This window comes from Syngnathus typhle, linkage group LG17 (genome assembly GCF_033458585.1).
Source record: "Syngnathus typhle isolate RoL2023-S1 ecotype Sweden linkage group LG17, RoL_Styp_1.0, whole genome shotgun sequence".
NCBI lineage: Eukaryota > Metazoa > Chordata > Actinopteri > Syngnathiformes > Syngnathidae > Syngnathus > Syngnathus typhle.
Genome location: NC_083754.1, coordinates 8,745,382 through 8,769,121, shown reverse-complemented (window position 1 = coordinate 8,769,121; position 23,740 = coordinate 8,745,382). Strand labels below are relative to the sequence as shown.

Here is a 23,740-nt window from a genome sequence, read left to right as displayed (position 1 = left end):
TGCAAATGTCGTAAATTACAAACGCGAGACTGTTTTCAAAAGGTCAGGAAATCATTGCAAATAAACACTGAGACACAAGAGAAACGATTGTTTAGAATGACGGGCGCCGAGGTGTTCAGTTGCTCCACTCTTGTAGAAAATGGATTTTCGCTGCACCATTACAGGTTTGTAAAGGAACAACATATTTCAGAATGGCAAAGAACAGACGACGGAATGTAGAAAAACAGGAGAGGGCCAAGAATGGATCCCTGGGGAGCACCACACGGAAAGATTGCGTGAAATGAGTTACAGAAAAACATTATTTTGCCAAAGGGACCTATGTGCTTCTAATTTGTTTTCCTTTCTTTGCGGGTACAAATGAGATCAGACGAGCTGAGAAAGCACAAAAAGTGTTTTTGCAGTCAGCTTGGACAAGCAAATCGAAAAAGAAAACGGATTCTAATGACACTTTTAACGTGACGCCATTGAAATGTTTTCTCATTTGCCAGCTGACTAAAATGCAGGCCTTTTGTGACTCATTCACGGGCAAAACGTGGGAGGAAAGAACATCATAAGAGTGCAGACAAAGTTTGCACAATCTTCACTTAAAAACATCTCGAAACACCGAAAAGGAGCTTATTCTTTTTTAGTTGCCATGGGGACGGCGCAGGAGCGAGACCCGATGATAGCCGAAGAAGAGCCAGGGTGAGAAGGTCACACTGGCTGGGTGACTTCTGGTGTACGATTCTCCGCTCTGCATTTTGATTTACTTGCCGCTGTGGTGTCAAATTGAACGATTCAAAACTGTTTGCAAAGTACCAGTGGTACAACATTCCAAACATGAACGAATAAATGTATTGAATGGCGAGCAAAGCAAGCGTGGATCCAGGCAGCCCATTTCCCTCGAGAGGCTTCAAGGTGGACAACTGATGTCAGAGTCCAAATAGTGGCAGACATCTCATCAGGAGGAGACAAATTTGATTAACTCTCTATCACAATTCCATTCTGCTCTTTTAATTTACTTGGTCCCCGAGTCACAGGCGTGAGCGGAATAGCCGCTCTCCGCCAGGATTTCATTAGTTGAATTTGGGAGAGGCCACTTCATCATACATTCACTACAAACGTGATATTTTACATGTAAACTTTGGGAATGGAAGATCATAAATGTTTGTTTGACATTTTCAAAGAACGAATGACAACTTTCCAAACCAGACGAGACTTCCTGCATAAAACGAGACAGCGCCTGCTGCAGGTAAACGAGTTTGCCTGTGGAATGCCTAGACGCAAGCGATCGGCACGCACACGCACGCAGTATCGCCGCCGCCGCCCACCTGCCGACACTCTGCATGACAACTCGGCACATGCAAATGTAATTTGAATTGCAAAGCGGAAAGTCAGCGGCTACACACACAATATTTCCTGCCGCTGTTATTTGGGAGAACGTCGATGACTACTTTACAGGATCACAATTGGTCACTGTACAAAAAGATTTAATTGAATCGTGATTTTTACTTGTTATGACTTTCTCTTCCTTTTTTTTTTTGCTTTGCACCCAAATTACCACATTGCAAAGTTCATCCATTTCTCTCGTTCAACTCGAAAGGTCGGACTTGCAAAAGCACGAGCGGCGACGAGCAATTGGAACTTTTACACTTCTGCAGAACAAAAAAAAGCTCCATTTCAGCCTGCTGGGCTTTCTCTGCATTTGCACTCAGCTCGACTAATCTTAGAAGAAAGGAAATTTCCCTTTTGTCAAGCAAAATCCAAATGCAGTCCATTAGCAGCGAATGCAGAATATATGTGCACAAGTATTGTTATATTGCCTGTTTACATGTGTTGCTCCACTGTTTGTAGTGAGAGTACTACCGCTGCTATTTGCTAGCTCATCTATAGCCTTTCCCTTAGCATTAGCATTCAACTAGCAAATTTGAAGGCTAAGTGGTTGCTTTCAATACACAAGGCAGCAAATTTCACCTCTTTTGGAAGAATTGTTCACAAATTCGATGCTGCTCGTCATGAAGCGTATAGCAACCGCTGTCGCCATAGTGATGGGAAGGCAGCAGTTTAGAGGGGCGTGGAACGTGGGGAGATGAGAAGTGCACCCAAAATGTGTTATGACCACTGTGATGCTCTGTGTTAGACACACACACACACATTCCCCTCTCTTCCGTGCAACAAATATCACACCCTCACACTGGTGTTGCTGAGTGGTTGTCATTTAATCTGCAAGTGGAAATGCAAGCTGTGTTGAAAAAAACAAAACAATCACTCTGTACTGATAAAATCCATTATGCAAGAGACAATCTTGCTAGATCCGATACCTAGCCGGACGGCCAAACGAGGCGCTTCCAAACTCATCTTTTCAACTTGACTTCCTGCATGTTAGAGTGTAAGCAAATCAGAGAGGTGGCTCACATCGCCATGGCAACGGCGCGGGTGGCTAGGCGTCACTTTGCTGAATAAAAAGAATGCCAAACTCACATCAGAGCTTGGTGCTTGAATTTCTTGGCTGGCTGTTTATAAAATATTGATCTTGCAGATTTAGGCCGGAAAGCGCAATTTACAAAGAGAGCTTGTGAGAAGGAGCGCTGGCTGGCAGCTTAGTGATGCCCGTTGGTGGCCTCATGTTTTGCCAGCGCTTCATCTTCTTCAACACGGTGGGTTTTTTTTTTTTTTGGTGAGTGTGAAAGTTTCTTAGTATGAGTGAGAAATATTGCGAGAAGTTTTATGCTGCTGATTTTTGGTGTGAGATATTTTTTAGGGTGAGTGTGTGAGGTTTTGTGATGTGTGAATTGAGAGTAGTTTTTTTTGTAAGATGCGTATGTGTTTTTGGGGTGTGAATTTTCTTAAATATAGATTTCAAAGTGGAACGATTTGCTTTGCATTGCATTGCATTGCATTGCATTGCATTGCATTGCATTGCTTTGCTTTGCTTTGCTTTGCTTTGCTTTGCTTTGCTTCGATGCAAATTATTTTTTTGTTTTTGTTACAGCCTTAATGGGCCCCCAAACACACACGCACACTTCACACTCCTGGACATCTCGCCATCATTCAGATGCTAGGCCACAGCCACCTTCCACCAGTGGGTCACCCCCCTCCCCCCGCCAACCCTTGCGACCGATGCTTCCAATAAGGTCGCTTATTAATTTTTTCCCCGCTGCTATGGAACGTGCTGAGAAAAGAGGCGCTTCCCGCGCGGCCGTGGGGAAATGACGGGCGCTAAAGGCCAGCTAAATGATGTGGAGAGGCGAGGAGGAAGGCAGGTCTCTTAGCAACCGCTTCTCCTCGCCGCCGCCAACTCCGAAAAACGCGTTGTTTGTTTCATTGTTTGTGTGATCGGAATACGCCGGCCAAACCGTGACAGGTATCATCGAAGCGCGGGGGGCAGGAATCAGCAATTGGAGATGTTGCCTCGTGCCAACTAAGTGAGGAAGTCTTGCAACATTTCTATTTGCTGTGTGTGGGAGAGCGATGATCAAAAGTATCAATTAAATGTGCTGAGGCGATTAGCTTAATTGCGGTTTTCGCAACATGCTCACACAGCTGCATAGTCATCGGAAGCGCTAAGTACAGCACTTCGATTTTTTTTGTATTCAGACAGTGTGCGTCTGATTCGATTTCACCCCCATTATAAATCTAAAAATTAACGAGTGCAAATATTGTGGGGGTTTCCTGTCCAACTAAACATAGAACAAATTTTGTGTCTTGAAAACAAACACAAGATTGCGTTGCGCTAGCTAGCCTAATGCTAACACATTAAGGTCCCGGTGGTATAAGAGCTTTAAAGAAAAGCAGCATTTGAACGCAAACACTACACAGTTGTATATTTTTTATCTTGTGCAAAAAAACGACCAACGTTACTGACTCGCTTACAATAATTGGCGCGTGAGACACTTTTTCATTTGTTTTAACGGCTCATACTGCCCTCTGGTGGCCAGAGGGCAGTCAATCCAGCCATCCGTTTTCTGTAACGCTTGTCCCCACGGGGGTTGCGGGCGTGCTGCAGCCTTTCCCAGCAGTCTTCGGGCAGTAGGCAGGGGACACCCTGAACCGATTCCAGACTCGCACTCACACCTACGGGTAATTTGGAGTGCTCAATCAGCCCACCATTCATGTTTTTGGGAAGTGGGGGGAAATTGGAGTGCCCGGAGGAAACCCACGCAGGCGAGGAGAACATGGAAACTCCACGCAAGGAACCTGCACCCTCTGAACTGTGAGGCGGACGTGCTAACCAGTGCTCCACCGTGCCACGCACCACAACACGTCTCAGTGAATTAATCATAATGCACTCTGTAATAATAATGTATAGTGTATAATGCAATCTGTTTAATTTTAACACTATATTTAATGTGTCACTACTTTATAAACATATATATTTATAAACATATTTTACAAACATATTTCGATTAATTTCAATAGAGAAAGATCAAATAACAATTAAACTTGGATCTCAAGGTACCTCAGTAGAAGGAGTCACAGAAAATGATTCCTAAAATATTACTCCTATTTCTAATATTTTTATTAAAATAAATAAAATCAAAGCAGTAGCACATTTGAGAGCATGGCGCCCTCATGTGTTCAAATCGCCAAAATGTCATTAACCCCCCCTCCCCCATCCGAAAGCTTATGTGTTTAGTGGACTGCATGAACAGAACGCAGCAGTGTGTATAGAAGATCATCACCCCCCCCCCCCCCACACACACACACCTAATAAGGATGGCTGAATTTTTCTAATCAAAATGTAAATTTAATCATCTGGATTCGCATTTACAAGGCGACCGACCGAAGCGTTCTGTTGGCTGCACGGGTAACCTTAGCAACAGATCGTTGTGGACAAGCTGCAGCTTGAATTCTGTCCAAAGGCCAACAAAGCAGAACACAAAGTCCAAAGCTGGAATGGATCGATCGACGATAGCAAAAAGAGCCAGGCGGTCATAATGTGTCGTTTGTTTGAGGAAAACGGAAAGATCACAACATCCACCCACTGTGAGACTGATAAACACCAGAAGCGTATTTATTACATTGTCAGCTTGATAGCGTGATTGGCTTAACTACTTTTCAACATTTTCCAGTTGCATCAATCCACGCTTGATGGGTTACCATGACCTGGATGGCTGACAAGGGGGTGGGCTGTTTTTAGCAAGCGTATTGATTCTTATATTTTATTGACACTGTGACATGTTGTGTTAAAAGGGAACTACTAGTCTGATAGTGGTAATGATATTTACACAATTCAACAACACAACTATTCTTACTTTCTTCACCACCAAACGCAACCATTAGTCTCGCTTCACTTTATTATCTGTTTTTTTTTTTTAATCTGATGCTACGCATGATATTTTATCTGTTTAATAGCAAACAAACAAAATAAGGGGACACACGTTTCGAAAGTGTCCATTCAATTGAAGAACAGCTCTCGAGTGACATCTGCGATTGTAAAGGAGAATTGCAAGCAATATTTTAAAAGGGCTAATGTGAATTTTGATGTTTACATTTAGAGGGCAATGTCAGAATTAATATTTAATCATATTTAATCATAACAAGCATATGCAGTAGTTGTTTCCAGAATTGTACGTAATTGCACATACATTGAGTTTGTTTCAAATTCCCCCCTGTTGTGTTGGGGTATTATGGAAAACTAACCCAGGCGTCCAACCTTCCATTTAGTACAAATGAGATTTTCGACCTTTAGTGTAAGAGCGAAGGAACATGTGGAATTTGATTAATATTTAGATTGATGTGAACCCTTGAAGGTTAGTGCGTTCTGTCATTTCAGATGAGTCTTAATTTAATGGTTAACACACAGTACATACCAGCAATTTATTTGAAAATACATGACGTCTTTCCTTTTTTTTTTTTTTATAAATGTAAATCTAATTGGTAATTATGGCTACATTTCAGGACCAAGGTCAGCTCCCATTAGTTACGTTTCACACAAACGATGTCACACCTGTTGAGAAGAATCATTGCTGTCATGTACATTCATTTAATCATTATTAGCAATGCGTGTTTTGAAGAAAAGTACCGAAGAAAACAAAATTATGTAACATTCTTTCTTTCTTTTTTAAGGATTAAGGTTCAAGTAGCGTGTGATGTGATTTAATCCTCCTCAGAATGTATTGCATTTGTTTAAGTCGTTGTGTTTTCAATTCAGAATCATTTTTGTGACTTTTAAATCACTGAGATCATAAACCCTTATCTGCGCTACTGTTTGGTGAAAAATAAACACTATCCAATTTTCCTGTCTCCAATTCCAAAATGAAACCTCGTTGACCGTCACATACACCCTCCAATAAGATATAGCCACAAATGTAGACGTGTGAGGCTTAAACCGCCATTGGAAGGAAACCGCTACTCTAAAACGAGTTAAAATGTCTTAGCTAGCGTTTAAAAGCGCTACGAGGTTTTTATTTGGAAATGCCCACTTTCCTACTTCCTGTTCCGCCTCCTCACTAACTCCAACTTGACTGCGTCGCTTCAATTCAGACCACCGTGTTCTTTGACTGCACGGAGCTGCGCCGACCCAACGGACTAGCGGAGTTCTTGCGAGTCGCCGTTGGCTTCTGCGATTGCTCGCTTCTTCTTCGCTGCTTACTGGGTTCACTTTGAAACTTGCCACTTCCACTCCGGCGGATCCCAAGCGAGAGAACCACAAAAGTGATTAAATAATCAAGGTGGCATCTGTGAACTTTGCAGCATCTTTGGAGGAGGGCAAGAAAACGACTGTCATGTCTCTCGATTAATGATTTGAACGCAAATACTACCTGGAAGCTCCACGCGTGACACGCAAGTGTGCTTTTAAACGAGAAAAAGAGCATTTGGGGTTGTCAAGACTATGTTGATGAAGGAGTACCGCATCTGCATGCCCCTCACCGTGGAGGAGGTAAGGCACATTTATTTGGAATTAGCCACAAACCATTTCATTCTATTCATATAAAGAGCATTACCAAACAACAAAAAATGACATGGTTTTTTTTTCCCATGAGAAAAATAGCATTCAAAAGGCTGATTTTATTTAATTCATAGAAACGTACTGTAATGACACAATTAAACTCCAATATGAAGAATTAAACAGTTTGTGTATAGTGATTTACTGCTTCATTTCATCGTGCTGCTTCTTGTTATGTTCCCAGTCTTGGCCATCAGGGGGCAGTATTATAAAGTATCCCATAGGATAAAGAATATATGAATCGTATTTCAGCTCAAATATGCATCACCTAAAGGTTGAGAACACCGCAACTGTCGATGCCGGGTTTTTCCATTATGTGTTATGTGTTACGTTCGGTTTGATATTAGCTTGAAATGCATCTGGGCTGACTGCACCGTGCTTACGTGACTTTTCCTCAGCTGGGTTGCACTGGTTTTACTTCGGATCTAAAGCCTTTTTTTACTGAACAATCTAAAAATCTTCAATGTCGTGGTTAGCAAGTGTCGAATGGAAGAACGATGGCTGCTTTGGGAATCAATCAGTTGTTCCCTATTCCCTAACAATCACCATGATGACAATGATGACAAATTTCACTGTCACCTAAAAGTCAGCTTATGGTTTCTTCTACCAGGACATAAACATGGCCGCCATGTGACCAGACCACCAGTAGAAATTTCCTAAACAAATATGTTGTGACGTGATTTATCATTGTGAATTTCCCCAAGTATTGTTTAAAATGTGGTCCAGTGCCAGTTTTAGCAGAACCGCCCCAACTTGGTTCATCGGGCCACCAGCCCAAAAGGCTTGACGAGCGCAGCGCTGGCCAAAGGTTTGAACAGTTTATGGCGCAAGCTAACCTTCCACCTTATGGAATCATTGCGTCTATAAATAAGCGTGTTGCCATAGCGGCTCGCGGAATAGCTTGAAAGTGCGCCGTTAGCGAGCTTGTTTACTTTGCTTCATTATCTTTACATTGGGTGCAGTTTGAAATTGAACTCATCCATACTTCCTGGCCTCTCCCTGAAGTCTATTGATCCTAATCTTGCTTGATGGCTACATTTTAAAGCTTTAAGTGGTTTCTCGGAGTCCGGCTGTAGATTTGTAATTAACGGCGTGCTACTTTATCACAGCTCAACTTGAAGCAAGAACGGCCAGATAGATAACAGCTGTGCTCGGAGCAGCTGAAGGCAGCCAAGATTAAAGAAGACAGTTTTTCATTTACAGTTTTGATGGCAACACAGAGAGTGAAATAAAATGGACGGGGAAAAAAAATTGAATTCACATTCACATATTGGAAGAAATCTAACAGAGAGAAATGCTTCTATATGAAGAAAATACGTTGAGAATATAATTTCCCTTGAACAAATGCTAGCATTTGACTTGTAAATGTACAGTGGATATAAAAACTCTACACACCCTGTTCAAATGGCAGTTTATTGTCAAAATAAAATGGTACAAAGACCATTGATATGCCTTGGCACTGGCTGCTAATTTGAAGTTTTTTTTCTGACTTTAAATTGTATTTGCTGTTTATTTTTGTGGCCGTGATGATAATATTCATTTTGCAATGTTGTGCAACAGCAGGTGACATTATCTTGTCGTGTTAGATCAGTTTTGTTTTTCGCTCGCGTGTGCACAAATGTAGATGCTCTGTGTCTGGGCCGCGACCCAAAAGGTTGCATTACCGTCTCCCACTGTCTTTTGGCTCTACAGCCTGACTAATGTGACTTCTGCTCCCTTATTGTTCTTACAGGAGGTCACGTAGCTCGTGACTTTGCTCTCTCGCGCACACACACGCACACACGCACAGACGCGCACACACACACACAAACCAGATGGTTTTAATGTTGATAGGCCAGATGTCAGAGGATGAGGCATTGGGGAGTCGACACATGTACGATGGTGGCTGACTTAGTCAGCAAAATTTGCCTGCGTTTTGGTAGAGGAGCATTTCTAAACAGCCGCTCGTCAAAGAGCATTTGTTGAGAGTTTTCTATCACTGGCATGGTAAGCTACCACGTGAGGAAAGGAGCTGTGAGTTAAGAGCAAAAGATGCTGAGGTCAGCATCATGCTTTGTTATCGGAAGCACAACGGGAGCAAAAAGGAAGTTTGCAGATGAATGGCTTTAGTTTATCTCAAGGTACCGCTTCTTAGCGACAGAGCGCGAGTGCTCAAGTTCGGTAGCGGGGCAGACATGTCGGCGCTACAACAGCAACATAAAGGGTCAAAGCGGCTTCTATTAATATCACGGAGCTGACTAAAGTTAAAGTCGGGACATTTCTGCTCAGGTGACTGAATCAAAAGCAGCCCGATCACTGTGACACATGCAAAGCGTTTTAACGAGGACGCAGAATAAGCTCAGTTTTTCGTCAGCGAGTCACGGAAGAAATGAGAACGGCAGTCTGAGGGAAATGAACATTCCCTGCCGCCGTTTACTTGAAAGAATGGTTTTAATAAACGTAAATTGAGTTGTGACAATCTGTCTGAGCACAATGTTTGTCGCTCTTGAATTAAAATCATGAATCAATAAAGTCACGGGGCTGCTAATCACAAATGAAGGTCCTGAGCCTTCAGGCCTCGAAAGTTGCCACTACTTGTTATTGCTCTGCCCTGCTTTTTATCAGCTTCCCAATGTTGCAACGTTCACAGCAGATATTTTCACCTTAGTTGTGCAGGCATGCAGGAAAAGGGGGCAATGGGGGGTGGGGGTGGGGGGGCAATTCACTCATTGAATTTGCGCCCATGCAGCCGTGAAGACAACGCTGCACACGCACACTCGAAACCGAATAAATCCTTCCTGCTGTGATCTCAAAGATTTCAAGAGCTCAGGATTCACTTGAAATCTGCCATCTGCTGCCCCGCCCACAAATTGCATTTCCCTTTGTGTAACATTTGCTATCAATGTTGCAGTGTTTTGTTATTTTGCTCTCATTTCCCCATCTTTTCTGTCCGAGCAGCGCAAAAGCAAGGAATAAAGACGAGATTCCTTTGGAGGCTGTGCAACAGCATGTCATGATTCGCTAAAGCTCACCTCCATCATCTCATCACATCCACGCCTGAGGAAACAAGCAATTTGACGCATTGCTTCGGTGTAGGGTTAACCCTGTCACTAGATTTAGCATCGGGTGGCTAGCAGCTAGCCGTTAAGCAAAACTACTTTTTAAAGGCACTTCAATACCCCAAAAACCTGCCCGGCACGGTTGCTGTCCCTAACAATGAATTTTTTTAACCGACCCGCCTGACTCAAATCTCGCTCGGGTGACTTTGACATCACAAGACACGACGAAGGAGACGCAGGTGGCGCGGCAGTCAGCTACAGGAAGTCAAAGCGACAACACGCGACAGGAAACTCTCGGTGATCCATTGTCACGTCAAGCCGCACTTTGCGCCGCCTAAACAAGACGCCGCTGAGAATAGAAGCGGGGCGGCCAGACTTGCGGGACAGCTGGTGGGGGGCGTGGGAGGGGAGCAGCTGGCCGCGTCGCAGCGAGCGCCCAACACAATGTATCAGGACGCATTGTGCGCTCGCTCTGACTAGGCACGAGTCAACACGCTCATAAACGTGTTCCCGAGTGGCCGTCATCACGTCTCATCTCTTTGGATGAGTCTTATTTTTGTCGCCCGCAACTGCACTAATCGGCTTTTGTGCCGCCGATGTGAATACAAATCAAGAACGGTATCAAATGGCTGGCAACAGTAATAAGCAAGTCAAGCAAATAGTTTCATGCACTAAACATGAACAATACTTTTCCGCTTTAAATTATGAATTACAAAGAAGCCATTTTGGATTTGTTCCAAAGTTTTGTCAGAAAGAAATAATGTTGATCTAATTCTTTTTTTCAATCTTCCTACTGTGGAAAAGTATTTAGAATATTTGACTATGATGCCATCCTGGCGATGCTTTTAATTTGTTGTGGATCAAAGCACCCATCTAAATGTTACCTTTAGAAAATCAAAGCACGAGACGGCGCGTGCGCCGGTGAAACTCTGCCATTAAAATTGTAATGAAGCCCCTTCGATGTGCCGATGACGCACCAGCAAGGACGGACTATTTTGGGCCCCAGCGTTAAATTAAAAATAAAAATTTCTAGAACCCTCGGCTTGCTACAGCCGAAATAAATATAATGACTGTTTGCGGCGTGGCCGCAGAATCAATGTACAGCACATTTCACTGTCTACTGCAGTGTCCAGGTTGCTATGGTAACATCCCACAACTGATGAAAATACCTCCTTGAAGATGAAGTGTTCTTGCGTGTGCCGCACACCTTGTATGCAAAACGGAAGGTCAATGACCCCTGTGTGAGTGTCGCTCCTGTTAGCCTGCCTTACACATTTAAATGAAGATTTAAAAGAAGAGCAGTACGTGAATGCATAGACGTATGTAACCTTGACTTGGGTAATGTTGCTGACAACATTGCTGTGCTTGTAAATGTATGTCAGATCTATTTTCATCAGCTGAAAATATTCACAATAGCTAATTAGTGAGACTGAACTACAACTTGGATTGACAATGAACAAAGGTTTTGCACTCTGGTTATTGAGACAGACTACTTGGCTAGATTACTACTCGCAAATGAATGCATCACCTTAAGTGATTGAAATTGTGTTTGTGATATGATATTAATAATGTGTGAGAAAATCTGCCAAGTTGCCTTTGGCTCTTCCAATCGCTGTCCGTCACGTCACACTCGACACCGGCTCGAGCGGGTGCTTGCATCAATTTTTCATGCGTCTCTGAAAGTAAAATGCAAACACTTTGACCGCTTGACTGACTAAGTCTGTTCAAAGGCACAGATGGATTCTCGTCGTCTTCATTTCAATTTGTCAAATCTTGTGAATGGTACTGCTGGACTTGTGTACGTGTGAAAGTTGTTTCCATGGCCACCGCCAGACTGATCTATAAGATGTTGTGTAATACCATTTGTGTGGCTTTTACGAGTCCTCACACGCCTCCGACTGATATGAAAGCTAGCTAGCACCCTTGCGTTAGCGCCTTCTTCCCTCTGTTCTTCTGCATCTTTCGGCTTTGCCTCATTGCTTTTCGTCCGAGCAGGAGACACGAGATGTTGGCCGTGCGCTCCAAATGCATAATCAATGAGATAGACTCCCTCGAGCAAGTGGGTTGAAATTCAACTTTAAGCAAAACAGCCTCGAGTGGGACAGAGGCTTATGTAACCGGCTGCGAGTCTTGTTTATCAAGACGCTCAATGAGCCTCACGAAGACGAAGGGAGTCACCTGCTTGGTGGCCGCAGGAAGTGAAAATGAGAAATGAGACGCACAACAGAAATATGAAGTCTCACCCTCGCTTACAGTTCCCGCAAATGTAAAAATCAGCCGACACGTCTTCGTACTAACAAAGTATGTGCCATCTTTCTCAGCGTGCTACTGGAAGACAAAAAAAAAGATTGTGAAAAATTGGTGGGAAGTGTGGATGTGAGCAAGGAAAATCGTTCTTCCCATTTTGAAGGGTTGCGCAATTCTGCCCCTCCACCATTCGTAAAGAAATGAGCCAAGGCAGGTAAGGAAGACTGAAGATGTGTCTTTTGCCATACTGGAAGAGACGAAGAAAGTCAAATCACCTTATGTAATAGCTTCCCAATCTGCCTGTTCCCTCCGCAGCGCTTTACCTTTTGCTACGCTTCTCACAGTCCTTCTGATCTTCTCAACCTCACCCCCCTCCAGTTCCGCCTTTCAAGCGAGCCACCCAGTGTGCCGTGAGGCGGGGAATTAAAAAAAAAAAAAAAAGGGGATGTGAGGATCCGTAGTGAGTGATTTTGACGTTATGCAATGGGCGGTTGAGTGACCTCAGACACTGCAGAGATGCAGGGTGAAAACGCGAGAGGAAGGACGAAGAGTACAAAGATCTACGTACTTTGTGGGGCAAAAAAAAATAAGACTACATCGTATTGTACCCCATAAAAAAATAGAACCTCAATAAATAGAATAAAAAAAAAAATCAACTGGATATCATTGAGACATCTCAACTCCTCTCAGCTCATCAATACAGCACTAATATGAGTTATTCTTGGCAGAAGATCACAAATATATGATTGTGAATACATGGTGTGAATCTCTCTTCTCTGAAAATAATTTTCTTTCCATCAATCATCTTCTGCTTTGCCACCAGCATGACTTTGTTGAGATGCTTTTGAGAAGCGTTTTATTTCAAGTGATCATCCACGAGTCAGAGTTTCCTATTTGCGCACGACTAAAACGGCCTTGCGTATGTTTTGACAGCTTCGTTCCTCTTGGATTGAGCTTCTAATCGAGTGCTTGAGCGAAAAAGAGAAAAGGCAGTTTGTCTCCTTGCTGCCAGAGCACCACCGCCCCCTCCCGACGTCCCCCTCCCTCTCCAATGCGGATGCGGCCCAATACGATAGGATCAAACTATTCCAGGGAGCTCTGCTTTTTTGCTGAATGGTACAAACTCAGTTGGCCGTGCGCTGGCTCTCGACAGCAGCGACATTTGGGCTTGTGCTGATCCAGCAAAGGAGATACACGGAATCTCCTTGGGGAGAGAAGGTCCCGTGCTTCGGAGTGACGTGGAATGAAGCTGCCTCACCGAGTCTTACGAGGGTCCGCAAATACCCAAGGGCATGTTCTTGTTGTGCTTGATGCTAGCAGGCTAATGTGGTGCTTTATTTGGCCTGGCCTGCCAAGCAAATTTTGTTTCCCTCAGGGAGGGGACCATGTGGAAAACGTTCATTTTTGTCAATAACAAACAGAAAGGTCACAAGTCCACTTTCATGTGTTTGGGACTGCGCAACAACAAACTGGTTAACCAATTTGCGCTTTTGGCCTCGACTGTGCTCTCTTAACGCTCTTGCTGTTATATTTCAAAGCTTCTCTCCAAAGATTTTCTTCAATGAAGCCCAGAATATCTTTCGTGTCACTCACAAGGTTGCACACTTGACTTGCTTCCTGTTATGAGCCCAGCTCGGATTTTTTTTTTTATTTTGGCACGCATCCTCCTGTTTACACGTTTATTTATGGCAGCGGCGCCCCGTTGGAACCTCGAATCTCTCAAGCCGCCTGGAGCACAATGTCGTTTATTACAGAGTGAACCGACTCGCCTCTGTATGATGGCTGATAGGGAACATTATTTAAGCGAGGACTGTTTTCATGTTTGCAGTTCTTTGTGATGCTAGCTGCTTTCGTTACACACAACAAAAGCGACGTGCGTTGGTCTGGTTTTTTTTTGGTGCTGAGTCAAGCGGTAATTCAAGAGCAGCCATTTGATATCTGACGAAGTTACAGATGATTAAACTCGCCTACCTGCAACATGTTCCAAAGGGGTATAACCAACTATTTTGTACGGGCCACCTCTACAATTTGCACATAACGTCACGCATCTTTCACTTCTCGAAGAGTACGACCCGATCAAACCTGCAATTACGCTGAATTTTAATTCCAATTTAGCACGGTGCCCACGACTGCCTTTGTACAGGAAGTGTGTGTGCGCTGACACTAACGCACTTCTTGGCTGCTGCACAATGACCAGCACGTCGTCCCCATCTCCTCAGCCCGCCTCAGCCCGCCTCAGTGGCAGAAAAGACGAGGCTCTGATCCCATAAATAGGCTCGGCGTCTTTGTCTTGCCGTCGTCTTTGAGTGCGTTTTGCCACGGCAGCGGCGCCGCAACATGCCAGCCGATCCGTTTGATGTTCCCACGACGGCTCGCCTTGCGTTTGAATTGAAAAATACATGGCTTCCCACGGAGTGCCACATTTGACCGTTACCATAGCGACCATCACACAGGCCAATCATTTTAATTATCACATTGTCAATTATCACATTGGGTTGTTTTCGGACCTCATCTGCATTTTCACTCGCCGTTCCTGCGAGGTGAGGCCTATCGATCGTTGGCGCGCGCACAAGAAAGATTTAGCCAAGCGTAACGGTCTGCTTGGTGTTGTGACACTAAAAACTTGGCTGCATTTCCTCTCACAACGGCGCAAACGCCCCATCTACATACATCAAGCACTATGTACAAAGATAATACGTCTCGCGACAAGAGAACCGAAGTGACGTGAGTGTATTTTGCTTTAGTGTGTCAGAGCAACATCTTGACTCGTTTGCGTCATATTGAAATCCTGTCAAGGGCTTCTTGTATCTTCCCAGAGAAGGTGAGAGTGATGATAACAACATGTTGAGTGTGCTCCAAACACAGCAACTTCTTCATCCAATTATGCAGAGAGAGGAAGGAGCTCAGATAACAAATGTGCACATTAATTCTGTACAACAAATTAAACCAAAGGGAAAACGATCTGAAAATGTTTCTTCATGTTGTCACCTACATGGGTGCTTTCCACTGCTTGTCTTGCCATTGCGCCTATGCTAATGCTAACATGTACTAGAGTGACAGCAAACAAGCTTCTTTTTTTTAAATCACGCTTTCTATGTCATCCCCAGTAAAAAATGATGCGGCGCACCAACAGCTGCTCGGTGAGAAACAAAGCCCCTTCCAAATTCCCGCTTCCCTTTCTTCCCCTGACAGTCAGACGGAAAATTGCGACGGCATTGTGACATACAAACTTGCGCCCCAGGGCTCCTTGGCCGGATTGATTTTCCATCACGCAATAACACGTTCCCGGCTTGTTGTCGTTGTGCAGTATCGAGCTAACTTCGCAGCCACCCTCCTCGCAGGGAGGGGGTCCCGTACTTTACCCTAAGTCTTTTTTCCATGAGCTTAACAAAGCAATTTCTCCGTTGGCGCTCGAAATGTGCCTGCATATGAGCCCCTGCGCATTCCCGCTGAGTGTCAGAAGTCAACGCAAGCAGCGTATCGATTTCTCAGACCTGGAAATAGGCGTACGACAAATCCGAATTCTCCCTCTCGCCGCAACGCTCGCGCCAAATATATGGAAAATAGTTGTTGCCTGCCTCGGAGTTCCGACCTGCCGAGAGTTCCCGTACGAATCTGTCATGGGGCCAAGTGGGTCGGTTGAGTGATGAATGAAAGGCGAGAGGGCTCGTCCAAATCAAGCTTACAATTGAGTCGTCTGGTCCTAATTCGGGATTGGCCGCTTTGTCATCACGCTGCAGACAGCTGCTAATCTGCACGGCTTTGCTTTGCTCCGCTGCGTTGGCCCCGGTGGCAGCAGGTTCAAATGGTTCCACCACTGTTGCTTCACGACTGCTCTAAAATTACTGTCATACCTCGACATACAACATTTTGGGGGGCACATTTGCTCATCCACTTTCACGAGTTGAATGACCGGGACAAAACTTCAAACACAAAAATGAGAATCCTCTCAAGGAACAGCTGTAGACCACAGCTCACATCCAGATTCTCACGCGGGACTAGCCGGCCCATCCGACTCCAGTCTAAGCCTGACTACTAAGCTGACACTGTATTGGACAAGAACTTTTTGCTTTCGGACAAAACTGCTTCGTTTGAGTTTGAATCAGACGTAATTCGCTCATATCACAAGGAACACCTTCATTGCGTAATTGTGATTATCCTGTCTTTCAGTACCGCATCGGGCAGCTGTACATGATCAGTAAGCACAGCCACGAACAGAGCGAACGCGGCGAGGGGGTGGAGGTGGTGCAGAATGAGCCCTTCGAGAACCCCGAGCATGGCTCGGGCCAGTTCACCGAGAAACGCATCTACCTCAACAAGTGAGGCCCCTTCCTCTCCTATTGATTTTGTTTGTTGTGTGTATTTGCCGACGATCGCACAATCGAACACTTACCTTCATATTCGCTTCCACTTGTGCTATCCTCGTGACTATAAAGTGCCAGGTGTATTGTTAACCCACAAACAACACGCTGCGGTCCTTTCCTCGTTGAACAGGCAACCAATCAGAGGACAGTCAGCGTACGTCATCGAGGGAAGGCGCTTTGCCTCTGTGAATGCAAATTTGAAAGCTGATTAGTCAAAGAAAGAACGTCCTTTTGCTAATGTAGTGGAAGTTGTTGGGCCAGCAAAAGGGATTCTGAAGGCTCAGGGCAGAGTCGGTTGGCATGGCAACACATGGAGGCCCAAAAACATACAACTTACTAGAAGCAGTGCAGCCAAGATTCATTTTGTCCAAACAGAAAAATAAAATGGACACCTGCTGAAATGTTTGCTTCCCCGTTGACGTTTTGTGTCTTGCAGCAAGCTGCCGAGCTGGGCCCGAGCGGTGGTGCCCAAGATTTTCTACGTGACAGAGAAGGCTTGGAACTACTACCCGTACACCATCACCGGTAAGCTCCAGTGATTTGCCATCAAAACAAAAAGAAAAAAAATTGCACTCGTGTCTTTTTCGGCCCTGCATCGTATGAATAAAAAGGTGCAATCTGTCCAATCCCAAATCCTATCAAAGTAGTCTTGTATGCTTCAAGGATTGAAATGTCAGCCTGCAAAAAACAGTTGACTTGGCACACCGTAAAAGGTGATCTTTGATTAACCACACGCGGATGCGAGTGTGGCCTCGCGTGCGGCTGCCATAAAATTGCTTCCGTGCGCGCCGCACACCAAATCCACGTTTTTTTTTTTTTAATTACCGTTTTTTTCCATGTATAATGCGCCCCCATGTATAATACGCACCCTAAAAATGGCATGTTGATGCTGGAAAAAAGCCTGTACCCATGTATAATACGCACCTAAATTTTGACTCCTACTTAAGTCCATAAACGTAAAATTATTTCAGAAAAAAGATCATCTTTGGGAACAACCGGATGTTATTCTGCCGGTCAGTATCACTGCGCATGCGCTAGCAAACCCGATAGCGAAGAAATGTTTCGGATTTGTGTAGGGTACATTGTGACAGCAAACGAGCAGGTGATCGAGCAAGCGTCTGATACGAGAGCATTGTGTTCGTATGGAGCGTGTTTGAAGTGAACAGCAGAGAAGAAAGCGTATCTGTAATGGCGGCCTCTCTATCATATCCGGATAAAAAAAAAAAAAAAAAAAAAAAAAAAAAAAAAAAAATTTGTACCCATATATAATCCGCACCCCAGATTTTAGGACAATAAATAAGTTAAATTTTGCGCATTATACATGAAAAAAAAAACACATAATTTTGACTAAATGCTGTTTTTCTCTATCATTCACGATGATTTTATTTATTCCTTTGTTCTCTTCCTCCTGCCTGACCCTCCACTTCGCACATTCTGTCCATTACACCGACGACCACCGCTGGGAATTTGATCAGAGTACACAGTGAGTACTTTCAAACATAACTGCACACATGGAAATGTCCGTGTTGCTTTTAATGACGGTTCTAGTGCATGACATCAAACAGCAACAGTGGTGGCAAGTCAACAAGTACACAGATTCCGATGACGGCACATGACGTGCAGACGTCGCATTTCTCAATGCATCTGAATTAAAGATGGCTGAAGAGCCAACTCAACACCAAGTGCAAAAACCTTGGGAGTAGAAATAAACCCATTTTTCATGTTTTCGGGGGCCCAAATCTGTACTCAGCACCAATGAAGTGCATTTCACAGTCAAGACATTCCAGGCGTCAGCCCCTCTCGGCGAACTTGTTAATTGATTGGAGTTGAGATGAAGCGCTAATGACTTCAGATGGCCCACTGAAGGCGGTCCAAACATATCAATAGGGAGAAAAAAAAAATCACAAGTTGAGCTTTTCACTGATTGGTTTACACCAAAATTCATGGGAATTATACCCAGGAGACTCGTGAACGGCGGAAGTGGAGACATACGCTCACTGTTTACACTTTGCCACAAAGACTCAATGCAAAAACAAAAAACAACAACTAAATGTTGTAATTAAAGTTGGTGTTGGCAGAGATCTGCCGTCTCCGCCGAGGGCTCCTGATGGATTGTTCAAGTGTTTTGGGGCTGCTCATTAAAGCTTGAGTGGCTTGGGTTGATGTGAAGAATGCTTGAGTCTGTATCATCAAATACAAGTTGTCGTGCAATTATTTGTTTTCCATTGGACGGGTTTATGAAAAAGCGAGGAATACGTGCAAATTTGCTCTTTGTCACGTTTTTGATGAGTACTTAGGCCAACTATACCTTATGCCACATGTGTCAAACTCAAGGCCCGGGGGCCAGATACGGCCCGCCACATCATTTTATGTGGCCCGCGAAGACAAATTGTGGATCAAATTTGTGTGTCATTACTAGAATTGCAAATTGTCTTCACTTTTAATATCTTTCTTTTTAAATATTTGACCAGTTTTTACTCGTCTGATATGAAAACGAGTTATTTGTCAGTTTGTTTTGTAGCTTTTACTGTATATAATATGAGGTGCTCATTCGTTTGTTTGGGTTGACAGTCATACTGGCCCTCCGAAAGAAGCTATGACTACAATGCGGCCCGCGAAAAAAATGAGTTTGACACCCCTGCCTTATGCATTTGAATGTAGGTCGTGATGGCCTTACTTGAAGAGCTACTTGGGTTTTTTTTAGGTGTGACTTGGTGGTGTTCAAATTTTAATTGTTTGTGTGTGGCTAGTGCTCCTTCCTGCCCAAGTTCTCCATCCACATAGAGAGCAAATACGAGGACAACAAGGGGAGCAACGATAACGTGAGTAGAAAGCTGTGCAACGCTTGGGTGATCTTGCTCATTGTTCCACCATTGTGCCTTTTCTCCTCTCATATTGGCTGCTATCTTATTCCGTAAAAGCAGCTTAGTGAGGACTTTATTCGGTGCGAAGTGCATTAGCGAGAGCAGGCAGTGATGGCCTGGCAGAACGGCTTGAATTTGGAGTGCCAACTTGAGCTGGTTGAGTGTTTGAAGGTGAACGTGAAATGGACCATGATGTGAACGGCAGGACGGAAAAACACTAATTTAATCATAAATGGGAATTGGAAAAGTGAAGATGAGTGGCAGCTCTCGCATGTGCCAACCTTTCATTTCTGTCAGGATCTGACAAGTACACCATTGTGTTTGAATCATTTACGAACCCGGCAAAAAATGTATATATATTCGTTTTTCATAGTCTTGGTAAGTAACTAAGTACAAATACTTCATTCGCAGTACATTTTTTAAGTAAAATATTTCTACGTGTTCTGGAGTCTAGCAAATATCTGCACTTCAATTTAAGTAATGAGTATGTGAGTACTTAAGTCACTTTTCACTCGAATATGAAGTATAAGATGCTTTCTTTGTGTCAAGTTTTATTTTAAAAGGCACATTATTACGCAATTCTGAGCCCAAGTTGTAAAAAGAGGCAACAGCACCACCCAGTGGGCAACACTGAGCATTGCAGTCTCACCAATCGGTCTACAGTTCACTTGAGCGTGAGCGAGGGTTTTAGTTTGACCACCTCAGCCCAATTCTCAAGTTTGCCAATCTGAATTCAAACGGTTTCACGTGACAATGTAATTTAACAAGCCCTGTGTGAAACCACTCTGTCAAAAGTGAGAGAAAAAGAAATCTTACTTACCGCACTATATTGGCTGCTCCGTCTGTCTTCAACGTTGGCTTCTTGGCCTTGGCCTCGCATGGCATCTTTCTGAACGGAGTATTGGTGGAAAAAACAAAAGTTGGTTGTTGCATTTGTTTAAAATGTACGTTCATTTAAAACACGAGAGGCAAACAACTTAACCGGTCGATAGGCCGACGCTGTCAACCTGGCTGGCGCCGCGTGAGTGCAGCTGTGCAGAATGTAGCCGTGCACGCTCAAACAACAACTTAGACAAGTCGAGCACTTTTCAATTCTTGTTTTTTCACTCGCATTATTGACCGGGATTTAATAACCGCCCAAGAAACTCAAAAAGTCGCCTTTACGACAGCTCCTCTGAGCTGCAATGAGCAAATGATTGAGGATTCCACGGTCCCGGCTTCTTTCTCTGCCGTCTGATTGCTTACGTCATGATCAATTAAGAACTTGTTGGAGTTGTGCCTTCCTATGCAGATATTTTGCAGCGAGCCCCGAGATGAAGAAATGGAGGTGTGTTTCCTGGACATCGCCTATGATGAGGTTCCGGAACGCCACTACAAGGATTCAGAGGTGATCATGCTACCTTTTGTCACCGAACGTTCTGTCCAAAATAAAAAAGAGTGAACTGTGAGGTCTTGGGGGAAATGAGGTAATTTAAGTAAAAATATGGGGGAAAGGTGACGAGGAAAAGTTGCGTTATTTACTGTTTGTGCTTGTTTGAAGCGCCCACAAGATGACGCCAAAGCACAACTTTTCTATCAGTGACACAAGATTTGTCAAGCCAACAATTTTCTTGAATTTAGTGAGTATTTGACGCTGTGCTCTATCTTTACAACCCCTGGGAGTGGTTAAGCAACTATCAGACTTCTCAAGATTGGCGAACTCAAAACTGCCAGGTTTTTCAGGGGACAGGGCAGCTTTAACCAACGTAGCCAATACTTAAACTTTGGCTACTTAGCATCCGCGGCAGGCCTGGCATGCGCTACATGCCACAGCTGGCGTTCCCCGTGGGGACGGAGCAGAGCCCGAGACAAATGAGCGCAACAACATAATCAGTCCAGAAGAAACGCTCATTAGTGCACGTCAACTTCGTAACGAGGGCCCGCCCGTCGAGCATGTTGGCTTTTTACACGCACAGGTGCTCCTGCTTTCCAGAGGTACTATAATACGAACCAGGGCTTTGGCGCCATCTTGTGGCATTTTAGAGAATGTTGCTATTTAATGACGAATGAATGGACGTGTACTTTTTTTTTGTCCGCGTCTCACGTAGGATTTGCGCTATTTCAAGTCCAAGAAGACGGAGCGTGGCCTCCTGCAGAATGGCTGGATGGACACGCAGGAGCCCATCATGTGCTCCTACAAGCTGGTCAGCGTCAAATTTGAAGTGTGGGGCCTGCAGACACGTGTGGAGCAATTTGTACATAAGGTCGGCCTGACAACATTTTCAAGAAAAGAAAATACTCTACCCACAAAAGCTTCCAGATATTGGACTCATGAATTATCGTACCTCTCGAAATGTTTTGGATGTCAAGTACTTTGAAAGTGTAATGAGTCATAGGAAGGGCCGCCTAACTGTCTTGTTTGTGCTCAGGTCATACGAGATGTTCTGCTGTTGGGACACAAGCAGGCCTTTGCCTGGGTGGACGAGTGGATCGGTGAGTGGCAAAGCTTTCACTCGAGAAATGACACAAGGTGACCAATTGTTACGTGTCCCTGCCGGCAGACATGAGCATGGAGGAGGTGCGCGAGTACGAGCGCGCCACGCAGGAAGCCACGAACCTGAAGCTGGGCACCTTCCCGCCGGCCATCGCCATCAGCGAGACGCCGCTGCCGTCCAGTGCCCGCGGTGGGCCCAACAGCGCCCCATCCACGCCTCTGTCCACCGAGGCACCTGAGTTTCTTGCTGTGCCCAAGGACCGCCCCCGCAAGAAGTCGGCTCCAGAGACCCTGACGCTGCCCGACCCGCACAGCCGGCGCGATTCCCTCTTCAAACTTCCCAGCTTCTTCTCTTGGAACTCGGGCCCGCAACCTGAATGAAGAGCCGCCGCCCAGCGGTCCCCGCCAGAGCCCCTCGGCGGGCCAAAGGCGTGTTTCGGCGTGACGGCGGTCTTAGCTCCCGCACCCGCCGCAGAACCTGACGGCACAACCCAGAGGTTCCCGAGACAGAGGCACAAAAGCCAGAAAGCAACGCTCGGCACGCTTGGCCCTGTTAAGTGTAGCATACATTCCTCACACACACACACACAAAATTAAATTACAGATAAAAAGGCTCACAGAGACAAGCTCAGGGTGTGGATGCTCACGTATGTTGTGATGGAGTCACATGATGCATATACTATGGTGGAGACTTGTTTTGCTGATGGTGTCGTCTGTGTCACTTGACTTTGGAGGGTAAAAAAATAGTTGTAAATACCAAGAACGCTATTCGCAAAGAAGTCGGAACCGGACAGAAGTGTGCAAAACCTCCTGAAAAACTCTACAGAACCTTTCAAATCACTATAGTTAGCTAGCAAAGTTTCTCTGCACCAAGATGTTACCAGATGCCGGCAAAGCACTACTTTATTCAAGCCTCTCATCTCAGCTCAACGTAGTTTTCCAACACCAAGCAGAGCGCCACACTTGTAGAAATGAAGCTCACTTGAACATATTTGTTTCAAATCAAGCACTACCTTTGTCTAAATGAAACTTTGCAACTCACATTAGCGTAGCGTCAGCAACCAGGTACCACAAGACGGCAGCAAAGCACTACTTTTATTGCCAGGGATATCTGCCGGACAGACCTCACAAACTCTGTGATAAATTAAAAAAAACTACAAAAAACACAATAATGGTACTACTTCCGCACACTTGAACATTTTAAACACATTGTAAATATAACACACACACACACACAAATAACTGCTGGTCTAAAATTCATTCAAAAAATACTGTACATATTGTAGCCTCTGTGTCCATGCACGTGCCTTTAAGAGGTGGGGCCGTCTGATGTCACGCATGACATCAGCGAGTCAGTGTGAGCATCTGACCGTGAGCTGTGGTCACCAGCAGATTGTGTACGGGAGTGCTCACTGCATTTTAATGGACTGCTGACATTCAATCAACAGCTGAAAAGCGCACGGCTGAGCGCGGTTCGCCTTTCCGCCACGCGAGGGCATCGCAGTCTAAACAAGAAAACCCGGTGCCGTCACGCTAACCGACTGTTGTGCATGAGCTGTCTGTTTAGTGCACGTGTTCATAACGTTAAGCCGCAGTGTGCTTCGCTTGCATGACTTTCAAATTTGGGCAAATTGTCAGATGTTTTTCCCCACGTGATGTGATGCTAACTTTTCGGTGTACTTTTACTACTTTAATCACTATCGACTCGTTCTGTTCTATTGTGTCAAGTCAAAGAAATAAAATTGTGTTGCATTCAAATGAATGACTTGTTATCCATTCATACATTTTTGATGCGCTAATACAACAAAAACGATAAATCAGTATTT

At 44.5% G+C, this 23,740-nt stretch overlaps 1 protein-coding gene across 1 annotated transcript; it reads left to right on the top strand.

Annotated features, from left to right (window-relative positions):
* Nucleotides 1-6,442: 6,442 nt before the first annotated feature.
* Nucleotides 6,443-23,661, top strand: pitpnc1a (phosphatidylinositol transfer protein cytoplasmic 1a). The gene is made up of 9 exons (XM_061303939.1): nucleotides 6,443-6,862; nucleotides 16,384-16,532; nucleotides 17,014-17,102; nucleotides 18,053-18,060; nucleotides 19,328-19,399; nucleotides 20,733-20,828; nucleotides 21,529-21,684; nucleotides 21,850-21,913; nucleotides 21,982-23,661. Exons 1-9 carry the CDS (start codon nucleotides 6,815-6,817, stop codon nucleotides 22,293-22,295), a joined length of 996 nt encoding a protein of 331 aa, XP_061159923.1. The 5' UTR covers nucleotides 6,443-6,814; the 3' UTR covers nucleotides 22,296-23,661.
* Nucleotides 23,662-23,740: the final 79 nt, after the last annotated feature.

Bases quoted from the DNA above. Each gene is read 5' to 3' on its own strand.
- pitpnc1a (XM_061303939.1), top strand. From the start codon at position 6,815: ATGTTGATGAAGGAGTACCGCATCTGCATGCCCCTCACCGTGGAGGAG. The intron at 16,533-17,013 runs GTGAGGCCCCTT...TGTGTCTTGCAG, and splicing joins AAACGCATCTACCTCAACAA to CAAGCTGCCGAGCTGGGCCC. The intron at 20,829-21,528 runs GTGATCATGCTA...CGTCTCACGTAG, and splicing joins GCCACTACAAGGATTCAGAG to GATTTGCGCTATTTCAAGTC.